The sequence below is a fragment of the Pestalotiopsis fici genome (assembly GCF_000516985.1).
Source record: "Pestalotiopsis fici W106-1 unplaced genomic scaffold PFICI_Scf_12, whole genome shotgun sequence".
Classification (NCBI taxonomy): domain Eukaryota; kingdom Fungi; phylum Ascomycota; class Sordariomycetes; order Amphisphaeriales; family Sporocadaceae; genus Pestalotiopsis; species Pestalotiopsis fici.
The window spans coordinates 1,110,313-1,132,461 of NW_006917102.1; the positions used below are offsets into that span (position 1 = coordinate 1,110,313).

Below are 22,149 nucleotides of genomic sequence, written 5' to 3' on the forward strand. Positions count from 1 at the left end.
ATCATGTATGTCTCTCTGCGCTCAATGTCTCCATGGTGCATCAAAACGGCTACAGATTGCACATACGTACCTGGATTCCAACCGGTCTGGCAAGGTCTCTATTGTACTACATGCATCGATTATACCAAGGGTCCCTGACCGAGCAGTGGTCTAAGCGCTCGCAACCCCAGACTCGGCTAAACCTGAAATGTATTTCGGAATGTGTAGCGAGTAACTGGGCACCGGACAGGCACAGGCACAGGCACAGGCACAAGCTTGCAAGCCTGTGACAGTGACAAGCCTCGAAGCCTGGGCAAGGAAAGAAGGGCCCTTGGGGAGGCCCGCCACAGCCCCAGCATGCCCGAATGGCAGATGCTTGAGTTGACTTGACAGAAGATAGGACCAAGGACTTTGGGAGAGAGACAGAGGCACCACCCACCCGAGCCCACATCCCATCCACCCACCGGACCACACCCCCAAAGATCGACGCCGCCCCCGACCCAGCTGCTGGAGTCTCGGTCTGTGTTGATGACGAATGGGTAGCAAGCTCGGTCTTTTTTTTCCCTTGTGCTCTTGTTGTTTCTCTCTCTCTCTGTCTGTTGGTGTCTATGTGCCACTAACAATGTACTACTGATTTTGGTGAATGAGAAAAGAAGGTTCAGCTCAATATTCTCGCCGTTCTCCTGTCTTGTCTCTCTATATTTCTGCATCAGCCTTTTTTTTTTAATTCCCTCTACCTTGATACAGAAACCTTGTTTCTTTCTGTTCGTGTCGTCAGGTACATCAATCACCTATCAATCACTATAAAGATACATAGGCACTACACAGCAATAACATCAACAACAACAACAAGTCCTGGGGGTTTCATCCCTGCCGGCCTGGAACGCTGCAAGCCTTCTTGCCCGTCGTTGATCCAAGGAGGGAAGAGAGAGAGAGAGACGAGGGAGGAGGAAGAAAAATAATTAGCTGCTCTGCCGCTCACTGCGCGCAACAACTGCAACTTTGACCACGGTTCGGCTCGCCTACCACCAGTACACTGCATAGGTATTGCAGCAAATCCTCGATTTCCCCGCCGCCGCCTTTAACTGCTTTCTTATATTCTGCCCGATCGCACCCACGGCGGCAAACGGGACAGACAATTCATTCTCGTTTCACCCAAAAGGCTCCCGTTCACCTCCAGCCGAAGTGTGATTGATTGGGTCTTTACTTTTTTTTCCTTTTCTTTTTTTCCTATTCTTTTCCATCTCTTTTTGCTGGCGGTTTTCTGAAATCTGCATCGTTGGGGATTGGGAATTGGATTTCCCTAAGCCAGCGTCATTGCACCCAGCCCTGTGGAGCTTCGCCCATACCTAGGTCTTAATTGATCGCGACATTATTTTCCCATCCTCGCCTCGGTTCCCCATCCTCAGCCCGGCCGCCGCAAGCTTCAATTCGATCCTGTCCATCAGTTTCGACGAGCAATATGACTGAGGTGTCGGCTACGCGTCTCTACTTGGGCAATTTGCCCAAGGGAGGTAAGCTATTCTCTCTCTTTTTGTGTTCCTCCATTGCCCATCCAGAGCTTGCGCGAGCTCTTCTGCTGTCCTCGAAGGTCTTCTCTGTCTGTGCCGCTCAGCGCGACCAGGAAGCTCCAGCAGCTACCAATGCTCGCGTTCCAGTATTCCCTACCTACCCTGTCGACAGCTCGTGATTTCATTGCCCCGCCGTACTGACTTGCGAAACCCAGTCACCAAGACCGATGTCGAGGCTCACTTTGCGACCCATGGAACCGGCGAGATTACTGAGATCAAGCTCATGAATGGCTTCGGCTTCATCGAATACAAAGATGCAATGGATGCCCGCGACGTTGTTCCTGGTATGTACTCCCTCTCTGGCTTTCCCGCTGACCACCACCACCATCCAGAAATCCAAACATGCGTTGCTCCTTGGATTCAATGGACTTGTGCTAACATGATGCTTCTTCTCTGCAGCCTTCCGTACGTCATGGACTCTTTCTGGCCACCGCAAACCCTGACCCTCCCCGTTGTTCCCCCGGCTAATACAGCGTTACTCGCAAAGATGGATCCGATTTCATGGGCGAACGATTGACCGTCCAATTCGCTCGTGGCTCTCGCAACCGAGAGGGCTTTGGCACCCATGAGAGAGCACCTCCTCGCCCGAGACGCACCCCTTACCGGATGCAGATCACTGGACTTCCCAATGATACCAGCTGGCAGGTCTGTTACTACTCCCGTCTACTATCACCTTCTGTATCTCGCCCCTGGACCTTCCCCGTGGTTCTCTAGGATATCAGAGCTTAGCGCAGTCGTGGGTCAAGCCATCCATACACGAGGTTCGGCTGAAAGCTCAGGATATCACCTTTCATCTTGAGTCCTTGCAGCCCCCTGGTCCGGATGGCTCAACCGGTAGAACGGGTCCGATCTGGACAAGGCGCCCGATAGGACCCTCCTACGATGGATTTACTGCTGGTTTAGGACCTCTGGATTGGTGCTTCTGGGCCTCACTCGGTCCTTTGCTGTTATTACTGGAGAAGAAATCACCGGCAACGCGCCACCACCAATCGCAAATCCATTCCGCTCCTGGGACTACCACTTACTTGGATTCTGGATCTAGGACTTGAAAGACTTTGCCCGTCAATCCAGCCTCGACGTCGTCTACTCGGAGACCGGCCGCGATGGCAAGGGCAGCGGGTGTGTACACTGTAATATGAGCTTGATGCGATCAGTTGTTAATCGTTGCGCAGGAGCTTTGTCGAGTTTGAGACGGAAGCCGATCTCAGAACTGCCGTGGAGAAGCTTGACCAGCGCGAATTCAAGGGTCAGCGAGTGACCTGCTTGGCCGATGTTTGTTTGCCTCAGTATGATTTTTATACTCCCAGCTTGTAAGACTAATAATCTGCACAGATTCAATCCGGCCCCCCTCCCGGTCGCGACCGTTTCCGCTCTCGATCGCCACGAGGCCGTGGTGGCCCGTACAATGGCGGCCCACCCAACGATTACGAAAGACGCGGACCCCCTCGCGGCTATAGTCCCCGCCGTGAGGATTACCGAGGTGGCTACCGTGATCGAAGTCCTCGAGGCCCCCGAGATCCTTACTACGACGACCGCGGATATGGACGATCGCCACCCCGACGTGGCCCGCCTATGGAGGATTATGGTGCGCCCCGCGGCCGAGGAGGATACGATGACCCCTACCGACGAGATTATGGACCTCCCGAGCCATACCCTAATGGTGGAGGCCGACCTCCGTATGAGCGCCCTCCGTACGATGGACCTCCACGTGATTACCCGCCACGCGATCGCGGCTTTGGTCCACGCGACGGTGGTTACCCTCGTGGCGGCGAAGATTACCGCAGAGGCGGCGGCGGCGGCGGCGGCGGCGGAGGTGGTGGAGGATACTGGTAATTCTTTCCACTTCCCTTTGAGGGGTCATCCCTTACTTTGTCTAGATCAATCGCCGCCTCAAATTATTTTTTATTTTTCGACATCAGGGCGAAAAAAAAATCAGCAACAACAAAACTGAACATTCGAACGTGGGCACTGACAAAGTTCTACGTCACCCGTACCAAGGCAAACTGACGACAATTGAATGAGATGCTTTTCTTTCTTTCTTTTTTTTCTATCTGTATTCTTTTCTTCGTGAGGCAAAAATGGAATAGGGATTCTGTTTCAACATTTTATGGTTTGCAGGGACACAGCACGATTTTTTGGACCTTGAAAAGTTTCAGCTTGGTATTTTTCTTCTTTCAAACGAGGTCGACTGTATAATGGAATCATACTTCACTGCTTCTGTACGCTTGATGCCGTGTATAACGAGAATGAAAAATACTTTGGAAAATAACGTTAAAAGTCATGATTATGCAGTGCGTTTTCTTGCCAGTGCTCTAGACAAATCGCGACTTTAGCTGACGCACGTGTCCAATGTCTCCCTCGTCTAAAAGTGTTTGGGGAAAGGGGTAAAACTGATTAATTATAATATCTCTTCTATACTCCCTCCATCCACTTGATTGACTGCCTGCCTGCTTGTTATATGGGTACTCGAGCAAAAGCAATACAAATTTCGAACCTCTTTTTTCCATTGGCTTCAAAGATTACCACTTGAAGAAAACGCCATTGCTATGCAGGATAGATAAAGGAAACCCAACCCCCCCCCCTGTTTCTGATGATGCAAAAAGGACTCTTGACTCGTCGCTCTCTTTCGTCACTTCGTCCCACGTATCGGTATTCTAGGCCGGTGCTCGGAATTCTTCATGTTTGATTCAAGAATCACTTGCGAGGAATTGCCTGGGAGTTATTCCAAATATAACATCTACTAGCTCATCAAGAAGGGTATATACCAGATGCGTGCTGAGGAAAACATTAGCACAAAGGGGTCCCGTGTCTATGCAGCGCGGGAACAGGAGCAATCAACTTACTTTAGTCTTTCATTATTGAGGGTAGCAAAGAGCCTCCGACTTGCGGCTTGAGCATTCAGCCGTCCCACGACACTACCCGCCAGGTCGGGGATGAGCGTGGCCAGCATCAAGCCCGCCTCGCGCCTCGTCTTGGCCTTTTCCGCATTTGTACGGAAGGCTTTGTTTTTCTTCATCTCGCCGTCGGGCCACATGCTGTCCTTGAGCAGGCCAATGTATTTGAGAATGGCGTCTTCCTGCACAAGGACTTTGATATTGTCACGTACTTTGCGCTCCACTGTGCCGCCGAGCAACTGGTGGAGCACGACCACCACGGCGCGGCCACGCAGCCAATTGTTGCCTCGGTTCAGCTCAAAGATTTCCAGGAATATGTCACAGATGGGTTTGATAAAAGGCTCAAGCTCCTTGTTCTCGAAAGCATTTAGTTCAGCTTCCGCCTCGGCTGCCGTAAGAGCATCTTCGCCCACGTTGAGTGGCAATGGCACCATGTGTGTGTTCAGCTGGCTGGTTGCGGCTGCAATCAGATTCTGGCCGGCCACCGAGAGTTGATCGAGAACTGGTATGTTGCCAAGTATGTCCTCCATTCCGTCCGTTACCGAGTCATAGAATCTGGTCATCATGTCCTTCTTGTCTTCGCGCGAGATAAGATCCTCGCCCTCCTTAATGACACTTTGCGACAAGAAAGCACGCAGGTCGCGAGAGCGGCAAACTTCAGGAAGCCGTAAAAGTTGCTGCAGATACTGCTCGAGCGCTTGCTGGCGTTTACGCAGAAACTCGCTCTGCAGCTTCATCATGACCCGTCTCCGTGGAAAGTCCAAGTCTCGGACCGAGGGATATCTATGCCGAAGCTTTTGGTGCAGCTCGTGGAACTCGCTATAACGCCTCGTGACAATCCATGTGGCGGCCGGCATCTTCTCGCCGGCCACACGCTGGACCTCTATCACGTATAGCGCAAACTCCTTGCCGTCATCTTCTCGTCCCACCTGGATCGCTTTGATGCTAATGGACGAACGACCATAAAGACTGTTGTCGCTCTCCTGAACGACGTATTGCTGCCTTTGTAACTCCTTCCGCCTGAGCTCTCTTTGAAGACTCCCTTTTGATTTCCTCAGGATGCGCAATTCGGCCGTATTGTTGGTCAGCTCCGCCTTCTTCATCAGCGAGTCGAGCACAGCTTCCTGCGCGACAAGTCGGTCAATAGCGTTTGTAAGTACAGTGATTGCTTCAGCTAGGCCTAAATCGCCTGGTGCCGCTTCGTGTACTTCATCCTCAGGGTTTCCTGTTTCTTCAGAAGGGTCGTCTCCATCCTCGGCCAGGAACTTATCCTCGTCGCCAAACAAGTCGTTATCTTCAAAGACGCCAATTCGAGACGCTGCGCTCACAAGACCCAATGATGACAGACTGGGCTTGCCCACCTCCTTTCCAGACGAAGAAGGACCGGATCGTTGCAGGTCCACAGATCCACGCGCCGAATCGTTGTCGTTGCCAGGGAAGAGACTGGCTGACCCATCCTCATCACCAAACAATGACTCACGAAGATCCTCGGCCGTCCGAGGTCTTTCAGTTTCCATGATGTTGTTCAGCGCCTCTTCCATAGCCTGCACCACCCGATTATCGGGAGCAGGATTTGTAGGATCCTGATCCAGGCTTTGAATCGAGTCACCCATGGGGTCATGCTCCAAATCATCATCGTCGAATAGGGGCGCACCGGCAGGCTCATCAAGAGAGCGCCGACCCATGAGCCGATCAGGACTATGGCTACCATTAACAGCCTGCCGCAAATCTGTAGCCGACAGGCCACGCCTTGCTTGTGCATTCAGTCGAGGGTTCAGCCTGGCGACAGAGGTTGGTGCAGGTTTAATTGGTTGGTATGATGTAGATGCTCTGGCCAAAGGGGGGCTGGCTGGCCTAGGCGGCAGTGGTGGTGGAAGCAAGGAGACGGTTTTCTTTGATGCTTCTTCAGATGCCAAACATTTATACCATAGATCGGATTTTTTGAATGGTTGAAAATATTTTGATTGCATCTCCTCGAGCACGACACTTTGCGCCCGCAAAACTGCACGTCTCGCTCTGAAGTACTGTTCAGGGGTAGCACCTTTGCCAGCCTCCAAGAAGTTTCGAATCGCCTTTCTTGATGATTCCGGCACTTTGAGCTCAGGTTTTGACATGTATGCCTGTTCTATCTGGGCGAGGTCGAGGCGGTCAGAGTATGTCCAAGGCGGGAGTGTTGATGGTAATTGCTCATTTTCTGGTCCATCGTCTTCGAGGGGATTGCGGAATCCATCGACAACCAACCAAAATTGTACCAGAGGCATCATTTTTTGTCTATCCATGTACTCCATGAAGTATGACAAGCCTGAAGTGTCTCGCAGCAGATCGGCCAAGCGGGCATGCTCTAGACGAGAGCTCTCTGAAGGCGGAGAGTTATTCGCGAAATTGGGCATGGGTCTTCGATCGCCTCCTGCAGCAAGTTGATGAACTCTCTGGTCCAGTAATCTTTTGCCCATCTCTAGTCGCCTCATATATACTTGATCTTGCCCCTCCTGCTCAGAGTCTTTTCTCAACTGGCTTGCGACCTCACTCCTAAATCTCCTGGCATCAGAGAGATTGTTCACTCTCCTGATGTTCCTGATCCACTTTTCGAACCTCCTCTCACCGTCCCCGGGCGAGAGCTTTGGAAATGTCAAGGCCGCTTTGCTACGGCTTTTGGGATTGGGGCTTGCATGAGTATCCAGCGCCGCTCTCAGCTTCTTGACAGTAGACCGATCCTGCAGCATGGTCCGTCCATAATTCTCCATGATCTGGTTCCAAGTATCCGGTTGGCTCAGCATGGTTATGACGGGATGAAGCACTGCACAGCCCACAATCTCGCGCACGATGCTTGAAACTGCTCGGCTGTTAAGAGTGCTCTGTGGCAACACTTTGGGGAGTATGCCGGCAACAATCTTGCGCAAGTGTTCCTGCTGCATCATCTTTGGGTCTGAATAGGCCAGGCTGGCGGCCGCATGCAGTTTGCCCTCCTTGTACTTTGCAGCGATGGCGAGGTCCAGCTCTTCCGTCTCGGTCACGGACTTGTTCAGCTTCCTGCCTCTCACTGCCCGTTCCGCATCGTTGAAGTCCCGAAAGTGCGCCGTCAAGATGGGCACGATCCGGCTCGTAATCACATCCACCAGATCAACGTCCAGCAGGCGATTGCGAATATTGGCCAGCGCGATCCTCACAACCTTGTCGACCTCGTTGGCAAAAACCGGGTTGCTGCTAATGTGTGCGTACCAAGACTTGACAAAGTCCCGGAGAATCATGCGGAGCAGTTCGTCGAGGGCGTGCGAGATGCGCCGCGAATCCGGATACAGGGGCGCGGGCTCGTAGATTTGGCGGACTCGGAGCGAGCTCGTCTCCCTCCGCCAGGCAAGGGGCCCCACGAACTCGACGGCCCGCGGCCTCGCAGATCGATTTCGCCGAACATGGTTGTTGTAGTAGGCGGCACCCCCGCGCGACGTGAGCAATATGAGGGCAAACACGGAGACGATGGTCAGGAGACAGCCGGCAACAAAGGCGTAGCCAGCCCACCGGAGGGCCGGGAGCCAGGCGATGGCGTAGCCCCAGGCTACGAAGCAGACGAGCCCGGCGGCGGCGACGTCTCTGCCCTGGAGGACCATGGTATGCCGGTCGTCATCTGGCACTGGGCGTCATGGGGAAGTAGCAGCAAGCCTGGAAGATGTCTTGAAGAAGCAGAAGCAAGAAATCGGGTGTGTTTTGTTTGTTGTGTCATTGTCTCGGAGACTAAACTACAGCTGCCGGTCGTCGTCACACTACATGCATTTACCTGTATTAACCTGACCTGCCTTATGCCCAGGGAGCTTAGGTCGCAGCTTGGCTTATCGGCCGGGTGACTTACAGCGGCTGGGGCGCTATCTGTTGTGCAATAGTGGGGCCTTAGGAGGTCACTTTACCCATCATAGAGGAAGAGGGTCGCGTAGCGGTGAATCAAATGTGGAATTCTCTTCTACACTACATACCTAGAGGAGGGGCACCCAGTACCTTTTCCGTGAGTCGACAGAACCAAACAAAGAAGATGGCAGGGTTGTTTCTTTCAAAGGCACGTGTATATGTAGTCTGAATATGGCAATATCTACAGCGGGAATGCCCAACTTGGAATCATTGCAGTCCTGGCTGCAATATCATACAAGGATAACGTCTAGCGTTTACTTAACCCACCCGCAGTGGTTGATATTACGCTCGGCAACACCCTTTTACCTGGGAAGAAAATTCATCATGACTGAGACCGATTCCTTGAAGCTAACAAATAGCCATGTCTAAATTTCAACGCGGCCACCATCAGTCTCATACAAGGCGGTGACGGACTCTTGCTGCACATTCTTGGTAGCGGCTCTATTAATAGCTGTTGGGGGGTGGTAAAGCACGTCTGAATGTATAGACATGGCCGAGTCAAGGTGGGATATATACATGTGCAATCACGATCAGAGATAAGTTATATAGATGTGGGGTATCATTGCTTTTATTCATTTGCTCACTGATCGCTCGAGGACTTTACTGTGTATTCGCTCGCAGCGTCAGGAGGGGGTATATGTTTGTTCTTTTCCATCAACGTGTTAGAAAACCGACCTCCATCAGATGTTGACCTGTGTAAGTTCCAAAAGACGTCCTTCCTCATGCGTGGGTGCCAACTCGAGACAACGACCACCAGTATCGATTCCATCCCCATCACTCGGCGTACCTTTGAGATCAGTGACACGCCCAAGATCATATCACAAGTGAACCCATCATCACTTCACATATCGATGATCACGCGCAAAGCATCACACCCATGTATCACCCGCGCATCCATTCACTTCTTCATGACATCACTCACACGAGGAGCAACTCGGATAACACATCACGGCACCACTCACACAAGGCGCAATCAAGTCGGCGGGCCCTTGTAGTGCTTGCGGCCCCAGGCAACGTACCAGATGATGGAAATGGCCGTAAACGCAACGAACACGACCGAGGCGTAGTTCATGGTTGCAGCATCTACCGGAATGTAGGATGGCATGCAAAAGAGCGGGATGGCGAGAAGAGACCAACCTAACATATGTCAGCACACGGGAGACTGGTGAGGACACGAATACGTACATAGTGAGATAATGTTGCAAACCAATCCAAACTTGCCCATGTAGAAGCTGCCAGTCTTGATAGTCTCGCGGCGGTCAATCAGACTGACAGCAATGGGAACAGCATAGGCAGTTGTCAAGGCAATGACACCAACACCCGAAAAGGCATTGAAAGCGGCAGACGATCCAAAGTAGATGACGCCAAGGATAATTTGGACAACCATGCTCAGCATCATTGCGTTCACGGGAACATCGAGCTTGGGGTGGACCACCTTCCACAGACCAGATCCAGGAATGGCACCATCGCGTGCAAAGGCCCAGATGCAGCGGGACGCAGCAGTGGTGCAGCCAATACCGCAGATAAGTGCCAAAATAATGAGTGGGATCAAGAGAGCAAACGTGCCTCCAGGTGAACCAACCGCACTCTTAATGATGGTGGGAACCGGTTGGCCAGAGGCCAGCGCAACGAGCTCGCTAATATCGGGAAGGACGAAGACGAGGGGGATCATAAACATGAAGCCGGCAATCGTGTTGAGGCAGACGGTGAGGACCATGGCCTTGGGGACTTGGGTAGCAGGTGCTCGTACTTCTTCACACATCCTGAGTTATCAAGGTTAGCCAATCGAGTTCTTCGCAGCGATAGAATATCGGATCACTGTTAGCTTACGAGATGATCATGCCAGTGGATGAAGTAGCATATGCTGCTTGCAAAAGACCAATCATGAAAGACCATCCAGGAATCCATCCAGAACTGACTTCGAAGTGTGTGAAAACGAATTCGGCAGATCGGTAGCCATTCTTTGCTATGGCGAGAACGCAGACCATGATGGCAATAACACCAGCTAGGGTCCAGAAGATGGCAAAAGTCTGGTTTTGTACTTGTCAGATGCTAGACAGGATCGCATAGGCACTGAGTTGACTTACATCAAGAAGGGGGAGCCACTTGTTGCAGAGAGAAGACACTGCATTACACAGCAATGTGATTCCCAAGAAGATGAGGAAGACTTGGTAGGCCTCTCCGGCAAAGACTGGTTCTCCTTCGGATGTTTCGAAAACGTTGATACACGCGACGAGGAACGTGGCAGTACCAAAATTGACAGCCAAAGTGATGGTGACATTGCCGACGACGTAGAGCCAGCCACAAATCCAAGCAGCGAGATTACGCCAGGCCGGTGGTGCCAGCATCCACGTCTGATAATAGACGCCTCCAGCTGTCGGGTATACAGAGGTAATTTCTCCAAGCGAAACGGCCACGCAGATGATGATGAGGGAGACGCCCAGCCAACCCCAGATAATGTCGACGGGACCACCACCATTGAGAGGATAGTACATGGTTGTTGCCAGTCCATAAGGAATTGCAGCAAGCACAAACGACATGAAAGCAACCTGGAGTGTCGATCGGTTTCGTGAAAGTTCTGGTGTGTAGCCTAGAGTTCCCAGCAACTCATCGGCTGAGCCAAATTCGCTCTCCTCGCCGGAACGAGCCATGTCGGCAGAGTTGACTTGTTCCTGCTTGAGACCCATGATTAACGACTGTATTTAGTATACCTCGTGGTTGTCGTCAATGTTCTTGAGGGCGAGGTCGGATTCCACCATGGAAATTCAAAAGGGATGGATTTCAGCAGAAAATTAGGAGGAGGGAATGAGGGTATAAAAGGAATGCTGGGCAAGTACGAGCCGACAGGGAGATAGATACAGAAACGAGGCCTCACATCGGGGAAACCAACAAGTCCCAGACTACTTATCGTACTAAAATTGCCAAGTCAGGCAATATGGAGACAATCGTGGAGAGAAGTTTTCAAGGGGACGGGTATTCAGTGGACCCTACGTCATCGTTCCTGGGTGAAGAGAAGCTTGTGTCATGGAGAGTTCCACTTGCTCAGTATAATGAGCCTGTGAGATGATCAGGAAGTCGGACCTTCGATAATCAACTCACTTCTTGCAGTCTGTCACGCGACATTTTTTGTTCTCCCATGGAGTCCTGCCCTGCATCGAGACGATGCAACAGGGTGATATGCAAGTCTACACTTACACGAGGTTTAGCGGACGACTTGAGCAAACCTAACCACTCTGGCCTGATCCAAGCCGGACGTCATGAATAGAGCGGTTAGTGCAAGAGGCTTTTTGTTGGTGCCCGTTTCAGTAGAATACTAAGGAGCCGAAGAATTCTCTCAGACGAGACCTCAAATTAAGAGAATGCGGCTGTTGAACCAATCGCGGATCGCGTCCGGCGGCCAAGGAAGGCCTGCTGGGATAAAACTCTGAATCGTAATCCCAGGGCCCCCCTTGTCGTCGACATGGCGTAGCCCAAACGGTCGTAGCTGTGGTTGCTGCTGCGAGGCGGAAGACATCCAATGACTATTACTAACTGGAACTGATTTGTAGCGGGTATCGGCATAATCTTCGGTGGTGCCGCCTGCGGAGGAATGCCGAGAAACGCTAGTCTGTAGTGCGGAGCGGGCAGGGAGCTACTCCCACCTTTCAGCCCGAGGCCCCGACACTCTCCCGAGAATAGCCAGTCGTCTAGAGAAACAAGGACATACGCGTTTTAACAGATTGGCACGGCTCAAATTGGGTGTTGGCGTCTGTATCTCATCCCATTGCATGAGTAAGTCATCCCCCAGGAAGACGAGTCTGGAGTGTGCTATATTCAGCCAGGAACCATCGACGCCAAGTCTGGACGCCATCCCAAAATCGTCCGGCAGTTTCCACTAGTCGTTTCTACTACTTTGATTTCCACCTTCAAACGATCTAGGCCAGGTTGTTTCGTCGGTGGCCAAGATAGATAGGTATATGCCGCCTGCTATCGCATTGATGAGAGATAACGCGGCCTCTTTCAGCCAAGGTGACATGCCGAATATCAGAGTGCATGGATTCGACCCCTATTCCAGGACGGATGATTTGGATCGATACCGGTCAGGTGATCTCGCTTGACTGATGGACGGTAAATGTTGGCCGTATCAAAGTATCATCAGACTTGTTCGTAGCCTTATCGCATGGCTCCTCGGGCTGATCATGGTGATCAAACCGTGAAGACTCGAGATAATCACCACGAAGGATCAGGCAAGCGGCGGAACAAGGCAACAAACTTTTGGCCCTTGTTCCTCTCCACCTTCTTGCCCTCTTCGGTTGCAGTCTTCATGATGCTTACGCACTCGTCAGCCTCCTGCTCTTCCTCGGTTACCCTCTCGAACGCCGGGTGGGCATCTAGATGGTGGACCATCCAGTTGTGAAGATCTTCGACATCAGTAATGGTGTAGATAATGCCGCCTGGCCGAAGGACAAATGCATATTCGGAGTTGAGGGTTGTCGACACAATTCTCGCCTTGTGCTTCTTGGCCTTGAAATGCGGGTCCGGAAAGCAAATGAAGATCTTCGACAGCTGAGCTTTTCTGAAGAAATTGGGCAAAAACTTCATGGTGTTTGCTCGAAAACAGCCAATATTTTGGTATTTTCCTGACTCGGCTTCTTGAGCACGAAGGGCTCGTATCCTTTCCTGGACATACTCGGTAACTTGAGTGCGAATTTCGAGGCCCAACATGAGAGACTTTGGCACAGCAGGACCCATGGCAACAAGCAGCCCTCCAAAGCCGCAACCAATGTCTATGATCTCGACATCCTGCTTAAGTCTCTTGGGGGCTGTCAGAAGTTGTCCGTTCTCCTCGGCGTGAGCACTGGCATCAGGTAAATCTTCAGAGTCGGCCACATAGGCCGGGAAATACGGCGACCAATCCATTTCTGCAGGACTTGCAGGGCTACTTCATCTCAGCTGGGCAGTTCTGCGGACTCAGAATGAAGAGGCTTACTATTCCAGTTGGTGATCCGAAAAGGGATTCGCATGAGCTCGTTGACGGTAAAATTTCTTCTTTGGCAGCTCAATAGCACCATTATCCTGCTGGCGAGCTGTGCGGTAATCTGCCCGCTTCTGGGGCTTTGGCGCTCGAGGCATCGTGCTTGTGCTGAATGACTAAGCTGAATATTCGCAATGGTACTGATGAAGTGGTTGCGGTATGATTGGTGAGCTTGAGTGCCTCTTTGTCGTTGATCTGATCCTGATCGTATTGCATGCAGCTCTCACCAGCGCCAATGTGAAGACTCATCAGCTAGAAACCAAAAATTTTAGTGGGGTCCTCCACAGCGCGCCTGCTCAGCAGCTCAGCGTGGTTCCCCCACCAATGGACATCGGGCAACCAGCGACCGTTGCGCCGATTAGTATTCTGTAATCTGTAGTATGGGATCCGTGCTTCTAGGTAGCTGTCACCCTCGCTTTTTTACACAAACATACCAGGTAGTAGGCACAGCAATATTGAGACATGTTCTTCACCAAAGGATGCGCCGGTATATTTGTTTCTCTGGAAAGATGTTTAGCAGGTTGAAAGAGTTCAAGCTTCATCTATTGTGTGTAATGTATTGAAACTTGACAAACTGCATGTAATGTTTAGATTGCTGCAGGCATGTAAGCACATGGCCAGGGCCTCCTACCTAACGCAGCTCGTAGCACGCAGGCACGGGATGCTGCGCTGTCGGGTATTTGAGCCTCGGCTGAGCGACCGGCGCAAGTACCCCAGCCTTTGACGTTTTCCATGGTAGCCGCAACTCAGCGACCCCATATCATCCATCGCGCAACATCGAGCCAAATATCGCCAGACAACAGACCTGCAGACCACGTTCACATCTGCTTCTCTAGATGCAGCAATGAGATAATCCCGATCACAACCACGCTAGCACGATGACCATCCGAGAGGATATCGTGACCTCGGCGGTCAACTTCCTCCAAGACCCCAATGTCGCCTCGTCTTCTGTAGACAGCAAGGTGTCATTCCTTCAATCGAAGAACCTTACCCAAGAAGAGATTGACACAGCTCTCGCACGAGTCGGCTCGCCGGGTGTAGTGACGCAGGCAGTAGCTGCATCTGCTCGACCACAACCTCAGCAACCATACTATGGCCAATATCAACAACCACCTCCTTACGGCTGGCAGCCTCCGCCGCCAGCGCCTCCTAGACGAGACTGGCGTGACTGGTTCATCATGGCCACTGTGGTCGGTGGCGTGAGCTACGGGTTGTATTCAATCACCAAGGTATGCATGGACATTGAATAGTGAGAGCCGGCAAATGCGCTGACCAAGATCTAGCGCTACATCTACCCTCTGGTAGCTCCGCCTACTCCAGAGAAACTTGAGCAAGACAAGGCCACAGTCGATGAGCAATTCGAAAAGGCTTTTGCCACATTAGATCAGCTATCTAAAGATACCGAGTCTCTCAAGGCTTCCGAGGAAGACCGAACCGTGAAACTCGACAAAGTCATTTGGGAGCTCGAAGCCTTTATTCGCGACACCAAGTCGGCATCGAAAAGACAAGAAGATGAAACAGAAAGACTGCGTGACGAGATGAAATCTCTGAAGGAAATCGTTCCAAAGAATATGACTGCAAATAAGGACTTTACTGATGGTCGTCTGCGTGAGATCACGACCGAGGTCAAGAGTCTGAAAGCCCTCATTGCCCAGCGAATGACTGCGGCGTCTCCCGCCACGCCTTCGACAGCAACCTCGGGGAGTGGAAACTACCTCAAACCCTCGGTCGTGAATGTGGCGACTCCAGCCAGTCCCGCTGCTGTTCCTGCATCCCCAGCCGTGGATGCGGCGGCTCCAGCCAGTTCCGCCTCCGTTCCTGCATCCCCGGCTCCGGGAACACCTGGAAAGGAGACGGAGACGAACGGTGATGCAACAGCTCAGAGTTCAAAGCAGGATTACATTTCCTCTCTTGGTGGCAGGTCGAGTCCATTCGGAAGCGGCATGCCCATGGCGGGTAAACCAGCAATTCCAGCATGGCAGATGGCACTGGCCAACAAGAAATCCAATGCTGATGCCGGGAGCGGCTCTCAACAGGAGTCGAGTAGCAGCTCTGGAGCTGGCTCAAAGCCTCTTCAGTACTAAAATACATGGCATTATCAAGAATTGCCATTAGCATCGTGAAAACAATCGACCGAAGTCCTTTTTTTCCACCAGACTTTGATCGACATTCGGAAACCTATCGACACCACATTTGACATCCTTTGCCCTGCTTCACTCGGACGCTTGACTGTGGAGTAACATCCACAGTCGGACAAACTCGCAGTGGATGTTGGCATGACGAGCATCAGCCGTCCTTTAAACGCGGCTATACGCGGGGCCGGAGTCAAAAAGCGTATGACTTTTATTTGTTGCTGGGTTTACGGATTGTATTCGTGTTAAGTTGGTGCTAGAGCTGCGGCCATCTCGGCCATTCATACGGACCGGAGGACAGTATGATTTGTGAGAGGTGACGGGCCGTCTCGAGGCAGACTCCTAAGACTGGGGCTTCAACGACGACAGTCGGATCCGTTTATATTGAACCCTGCAACTGGTAGTAATAATTTCGGGTCCATCACAACGGTCTTGCAACTGGGGCAGTGGATCAAGTACGTAGACCGCAACATGCCAGGTACATTGTAATTTTTCCGTCCCTTGAAACAGCAGGCTAGTATAGGACTCAACGACAGTTATTGAGCGATGGTCTTCTGTTCCCGGTACAATGATCGAGAAGCGTGGAAGGAGCTCCCAGAACAAGTACCCTACATTGATATTGAATTGATTCGACCGGAGTGAATCTGTAATCCAGACTACGATATAGATGGTAGATGATTCATCGCCTTTGGGCTGCACTGATAGAGAGTCGTAGCTACCCATCGAACCCATCGACATCTGATCGATGAATGTTTCTCCTAGCGGCATTTTCTTGGCCCCAACAACACTGCTTAGTCGCAAGGTCATTATATTGCGGTGGGACACTTTGTCAGTGGTCACGGCAATGATCCGGAAACATCATTCATTTCAACATGATCCGTTTACCAGTAACCAGGGGGTAATCCCAATGATCTATGTACAGAGTAGATACGTAGTAAGAAAGATGTTAAATGAGCATGATGGCTGCCGCCAACTTCAGAATTGTACCATGTCAATGGACATTGATCGACGCATGCATTTGCCCGCCAAATGCAACAGCCGCGGCTTGTGATTCATGTGCACGTAGCCCACGCCGACGAAACACGCCTGTACATGCCTAGCCTACATGCTTCCCGCCCCAGAAGCCCCAGACAGACAGGCAAGACAGGCAGACCCTCCCTGCCGAAGCGAGGTTCCCCGCGATGATTACCTTTTTCAGCACAAAATTGCGAGTCTTGTTAAAGGAATCGATTTGGTCCGTTCTCAACAAAGTGTTCATCCAATGGACAGACTCCAGTGACAGCAAACAGCTCTCTCCCAATTATTGTTTCTTGGACCTTTCTAGAGGCCGGGCTATCCTGGACTTTTGGCTGATGAATTGCCATATTCAGATTGAGAACCGGCCAAATGCCAACCGCCTCCAGCGAGTGAGCCATGGTAGACTTTACTCTCAGTCTTGTCAGTGTATCGCATGCGGATGGTGTGCAACAGATGCACGAAACAAATTCGCCATGGCTGGACAGCAAAACGTTTCATCGTTACATTGGACCTCTTTTTTTTGGTTACCACCCTGCCATATGTCAGATGTCTGTCATCTTTTTTTTTTCTTTTTTCCCTCCTGCTGCGAACTGTTCCACCTCAAAATTGTCCGACGGCTCCGGGATACGATGCCTAGGTACGAATAGGTAGGCAGGTAGGTGATGTGAGGTATGTACCTAGGTAAGCTTAATTCTAGTGATGCCCCCCTCTCTTTTCTTTCATGGTTTCATGGAATTCTACAGACTACCAATTTAGAATAAGAATAAATAATCATAATATCTTTCCTTGACCCCTTTTCTGCTTCTTTTCGATTCGGGGATTCGACATTTTTCCCCTACTTGTTCTTGTTCAACAGACGGGCAACCAACTCATCCCTCCCAGCTCTTTGGTTGTATTACCGAGGTGGCGATATACGTTAAACGCTTCTGTTACATCATCCAAAAGATCGCAACTATTTGGCTCGTCTTTTTGAAGAACAGCGACATGGCTCAAGCAGAGAGGAGCGCACTGAAGGCGCAGATCAAGAGCCAACTCGAAACGCTTCGAGTTGTACTCCCAAGAGTACCATTACTACTGAGAGTAGCATTGCTGCATATTCTACATCTCTCGGATGCGGCGAAATATTTGGACTTGAGAAGTGATTTGACAGTCGCTTTTCTAAGGCATCTGTTGACGGAATCCAAGCCGTCGCCCATGTCAAAGTTGCAGGCTACAACTCTCAAGGACCCAGGTGTACAAGGCAGGATATGGGTCAGTACCGTCTCGTCAGGAATCCCACCAGAGACGAGCATCAGGGATGCTGTAATGGCAGCCGTTGACGGCACCAAAAAGGATCTTGTCACGGCCGACGAGAAATGCAGGGTCCCGGAACTTGTGTCGGTCGAGGCAGAGTGGATGAGCTACCGAGCCGCAGCCACGTCGAATGCGAAACCGCCAAACATTTCCGAGCAAGACAAATATGTCGAAATGATGAAGGAGGTCAAGAGCAAGGTCACGGTCCTTCATCTCCATGGAGGCGCTTATTACGTGTTGGATCCAGCATCGTATCGCCCCTTGTGCAAGAAGCTAGCAAAGCTCACAAAAGGCCGTATCTACTCGGTACGATATAGACTTGCACCACAGCATCCATTCCCGTCTGCGATACTCGATGCACTGGTCTCCTACTTTACATTGTTATACCCTCCGCCAGGAGCAGTGCACCAACCCGTTCCCGCTTCCGATATTGTGATTAGTGGTGACAGGTCAGTATTTGTGATGATATTGCCCACTCGTGATGCATAGTTGACTGACAGATTCCCAAAGCGCCGGGGGCGGTCTCAGCTTGGCCCTCTTGCAGACAATACTCGAGATTCGGAGACAGGGCATCAAGATTACCTGGCATGGGCGAGAGAGAGAAGTACCGCTGCCGGCAGGCCTAGCTCTAATGTCTCCCTGGCTAGATGCAGTACAAAGTCTTCCATCCTGGATCACAAATGTCAAATGGGACTACCTGCCACCACCCAACCTCCTTTCTCTCAATGTACCAGCCGACTCCATCTGGCCAACTTCGCCGCCCAGAAGGCACATCTATATGGATGACGCCTACCTGCTGCACCCGTTGGCCAACTTGCAACTAGCAGACTCATGGGAGAGCTCGCCGCCAATCTACATTTGTACCGGCTGGGAGTGTCTGACGGATGAGGACAGATATCTGGTATCGAAGCTGACCAAGGACGGCGTCACGGTGGTATATGAAGAGTACGAAGCCATGCCTCACGTTTTCCCCTTCCTGCTGGGGCAAATTCCCGGATCAAGAAAGTGTCTCGATGCAATGGCCAAGTTTATGGCGGCAGCGGTTGAAGAATATACAAACGTGGCATCAAAGTACACTCTGATCAAAGCAAAGACATGCCAGGAATCAGATCTGGACATCAAGACACTCAGCCCTTTCACGATTGAGGAACTCAAGAAGCTCGCCTTGGAAGCGATTGAAGAGAAGCCGGAACCGTCGAAAATGGGACTCAAACTATGAGGTCCCAGGACTTCTCGTTGAATTTAAACTCGATTGACGATGAAATTTATACAGTGGACAGGACGGTGATATAAACCAGGAGTTAGGGGTTCGTGGGCTTTTGATACACGTAATGTTTATAACTGGGGCAAGACATATGGTGACCTCAAGACCGACTCCATTTCGTAAATGAACTTCAGTATACTCACATCAATCTGAAATATAATTGATTCCTAGACCAAAGAAAAAGAGAGAAGTCAACAAATGAATTGAACCTGTAAGTTGATGATGGCTACGGAAGGCGGATTGTTAGAGTGCAGTAGAAGGAGCGGGAGGGGTCCAAATAGCGTATTATACAGAGTAAGAACCGCTGCGAACTGTGAGGTCCCTCTTTTCTCCCCTACCACCAATACACCTACACCTCCAGATTTTGCTACGCCCCAAATTTTCATTAGCTCGCGCCTCAATCCATCTCAACCCGCCCACCTCTACACCAAACTCCGGAGCGCAAGGAAGGGCACTGCCAATCAGATGTGGCATGCGTAGAGGAAGGTGATATATACCAGTCAGGCTTCGTTCCACTTCACCAGTCCAACTCCTAGAGTAGATTTTCTACCACGATGGAGCGCCATAGGGCGGCCGTTCGGCTCATCTCTTCCACGATCCGGTCTTACTTTGATCGTTCTCTGCCCTACCGGATCAGCCATGGTTCCACCAACTCGACCCGGCCTGCTCACCTCAAGAAGTCTGCGCACTTGGTAGACATTTCGGCCTTGAATCATGTTCTCGAGGTGAACAAAGCCCGAAAGACCGCTCTGGTCGAGCCCAACGTTCCAATGGACGCGTTTGTGGCCGCGACGCTGCCGCATGGTCTCGTCCCGCCTGTCGTGATGGAATTCCCAGGTATCACGGCCGGTGGTGGCTTTGCTGGCACAGCGGGAGAGAGCTCAAGTTTCAGACACGGCTACTTTGACGAGACGGTCAAGAGCGCCGAAATGGTCCTGCCAGACGGCGAGGTCGTCAACATTACGCCCAACGACAAGGGCAAGAATGCCGACCTGTGGAAGGGCGCCGTGGCGAGCGTGGGCACACTAGGTGTCACGACCATGTTGGAGGTTGGTCTGGTGGAGGCCAAAAAGTTTGTGCGCACCACATATCGCCGGACGGGAAGCGTGGCCGAGGCGATCAAGGTAGTCAAGGAGGAGTGCGCCAAGCCGGAAAATGACTATGTCGATGGAATCCTCTTCTCAAAGGACCATGGCGTCATCATCAGTGGCGTCATGACAGACGAGGCCCCCAAGGCTGGAGAGGCCATTCAGACATTCAGTGGACCCTGGGACCCGTGGTTTTACCTCCATGTGCAGGATGTTACCAAAGCGCTGCCCTCGTCGGACGGTGCCACATCAAGCGAGGGCGCAGCCGTAACTGAACACATTCCCCTTGCCGAGTACTTGTTCCGCTACGATCGTGGCGGTTTCTGGGTCGGAGCTGCCGCCTTTGACTACTTCAAGCCCGTTCCATTCACCCGTTTCTTCCGTTGGTTCCTTGATGACTTTTTGCACACTCGTATGCTTTATCGTGCGCTTCACGCCAGTGGAGAGAGCGCCAAGTTCTTTGTACAAGATCTGGGACTGCCATATGAGACTGCAGAGGAGTTTATTGATTATACAACCGACTCTCTTAACATTTGGCCATTGTGGTTGTGTCCACTCAAGACGCCTAGTGGACCTACTTTCCATCCTCATCTCCGCGGCAAGGGCGCTGGTGAGATGCTCAACATTGGCGTCTGGGGCTGGGGACCAAAGGACAGACAAGAGTTTGTCAAGGTGAACCGTGCTCTGGAAGCTAAGGTTAATGAGCTCGGTGGCATGAAGTGGCTATACGCACACACCTACTACAGCGAGTCTGAATTCTGGGAGACATATGGCAACCGGGAGCACTATGAGGAATTGAGAAACAAGTACAAGGCCACTAGCCTTCCCAATGTGTACGACAAGGTCCGAGTCAAGGACGCCCCGCCGGAGCAAGGCTGGAAGGCATGGGTCAAGAGTGTCTGGCCTCTCGGAGGCTTGGTCGGCATTGTCAGAGGCATCCAGAGCAAAGACTACATGTTGCACCGCAACGCGCCATGGAAATGGAATGGCGAGGGCAAGGAGAAGACGGAATAGCCCACAACCTGTAAGATGAACGACGGTAAAAACATGATAGATAGAATCATAGACTTGCCTAGAGGCATGTATTCATAGAGTGTATTATTCAAGCCAAAAATCGCGGCCTCTTGAAAATAGCAGATGTAACCAACGACTTTGTGATTTAAGCACCCGTGATGAGCTTAAAAGACAGGTCCAGTCGCTCTTGTTTCTAATGTTAACTCGCATATTCCCTTATTATCCAGTGATAATCCCTTCTCATAATAGGGCGGATATACAGCCACATTACCTATAATGAGTTTTCACCCGGCAGCATGAGCCACGACTTTTCACAAAACATATAGCACAATGAGCAATACTGGAAAAGTTCTTGTTCAGCTGGACCACGACTTTCGCATTATACAACGCAATCGAGACCCGGAAATGGACAAAGAAAATCATTGTCGTAGTCATAAATCAGTCTCCAGTGCAGACCAAGTGGTATCAAGTCGGTAACAGCATCACCGCTCGTTGTGGGCCTCGACGCCTCTACCAGCCGGCGGTCACGATATCAAGCGGATTTGCCGACCTCGTCTCCCACCGCAATCATGTGTCACTTCGTGAGCATGGTCTGCATACAGAGATGTGCAAATGGGTCGACGATACTATAACAGTGCCTTTAGCGGCGCAGTCTTTCATCAATCACCGGGCGAATGGCTCAGTGGTAGAGCATCCGCTTTGCATTCAGCAAGGTTGCGGAAGGTCCAGGTTTCGATCACCTGTTCGTCCAGTTTTTTGTCTGTTTGGTATATGTATCTACATTTTTGAGAAATGGAATCCAAAAATATTACTGGTAAATGATTATTATCAAAGTTGTTACTTTTGCATTGTGAAATATAGGCGCGTTCACGAAATATGGCACCTGCTAATACCACGGCGGAAAATATAATATGAATATTATGCAGGTATGGATGGCTGGCTAACCTTTGCATTCGCGACAAGCTCAAGAGTCGCGGCTCGAAAAA

General features: G+C 51.2%; 7 protein-coding genes across 7 annotated transcripts; 4 read left to right on the forward strand and 3 right to left on the reverse strand.

Moving 5' to 3' along the window:
* Positions 1 to 1,441: 1,441 nt before the first annotated feature.
* On the forward strand, positions 1,442 to 3,383 carry PFICI_14098 (uncharacterized protein; the record flags this gene model as incomplete). Its single annotated transcript, XM_007842679.1, has 6 exons — positions 1,442 to 1,493; positions 1,706 to 1,834; positions 2,038 to 2,195; positions 2,593 to 2,669; positions 2,723 to 2,822; positions 2,883 to 3,383. The coding sequence occupies 6 exons, from the start codon at positions 1,442 to 1,444 to the stop codon at positions 3,381 to 3,383; spliced, it is 1,017 nt and encodes a 338-aa protein (XP_007840870.1).
* A 1,006-nt stretch (positions 3,384 to 4,389) lies between these two features.
* On the reverse strand, positions 4,390 to 8,049 carry PFICI_14099 (uncharacterized protein; the record flags this gene model as incomplete). Its single annotated transcript, XM_007842680.1, has 1 exon — positions 4,390 to 8,049. The coding sequence occupies one exon, from the start codon at positions 8,047 to 8,049 to the stop codon at positions 4,390 to 4,392; it is 3,660 nt and encodes a 1,219-aa protein (XP_007840871.1).
* Positions 8,050 to 9,314: 1,265 nt separating this feature from the next.
* On the reverse strand, positions 9,315 to 11,028 carry PFICI_14100 (uncharacterized protein; the record flags this gene model as incomplete). The annotated part of the gene is made up of 4 exons (XM_007842681.1): positions 9,315 to 9,478; positions 9,527 to 10,104; positions 10,172 to 10,371; positions 10,429 to 11,028. 4 exons carry the CDS (start codon positions 11,026 to 11,028, stop codon positions 9,315 to 9,317), a joined length of 1,542 nt encoding a protein of 513 aa, XP_007840872.1.
* Positions 11,029 to 12,550: 1,522 nt separating this feature from the next.
* On the reverse strand, positions 12,551 to 13,453 carry PFICI_14101 (tRNA (guanine-N(7)-)-methyltransferase; the record flags this gene model as incomplete). The annotated part of the gene is made up of 2 exons (XM_007842682.1): positions 12,551 to 13,259; positions 13,311 to 13,453. The coding sequence occupies 2 exons, from the start codon at positions 13,451 to 13,453 to the stop codon at positions 12,551 to 12,553; spliced, it is 852 nt and encodes a 283-aa protein (XP_007840873.1).
* A 780-nt stretch (positions 13,454 to 14,233) lies between these two features.
* On the forward strand, positions 14,234 to 15,439 carry PFICI_14102 (uncharacterized protein; the record flags this gene model as incomplete). The annotated part of the gene is made up of 2 exons (XM_007842683.1): positions 14,234 to 14,584; positions 14,639 to 15,439. 2 exons carry the CDS (start codon positions 14,234 to 14,236, stop codon positions 15,437 to 15,439), a joined length of 1,152 nt encoding a protein of 383 aa, XP_007840874.1.
* A 2,049-nt stretch (positions 15,440 to 17,488) lies between these two features.
* Positions 17,489 to 19,016, forward strand: PFICI_14103 (uncharacterized protein; the record flags this gene model as incomplete). The annotated part of the gene is made up of 2 exons (XM_007842684.1): positions 17,489 to 18,246; positions 18,308 to 19,016. The coding sequence occupies 2 exons, from the start codon at positions 17,489 to 17,491 to the stop codon at positions 19,014 to 19,016; spliced, it is 1,467 nt and encodes a 488-aa protein (XP_007840875.1).
* Positions 19,017 to 19,615: 599 nt separating this feature from the next.
* On the forward strand, positions 19,616 to 21,163 carry PFICI_14104 (uncharacterized protein; the record flags this gene model as incomplete). Its single annotated transcript, XM_007842685.1, has 1 exon — positions 19,616 to 21,163. One exon carries the CDS (start codon positions 19,616 to 19,618, stop codon positions 21,161 to 21,163), a length of 1,548 nt encoding a protein of 515 aa, XP_007840876.1.
* Positions 21,164 to 22,149: the final 986 nt, after the last annotated feature.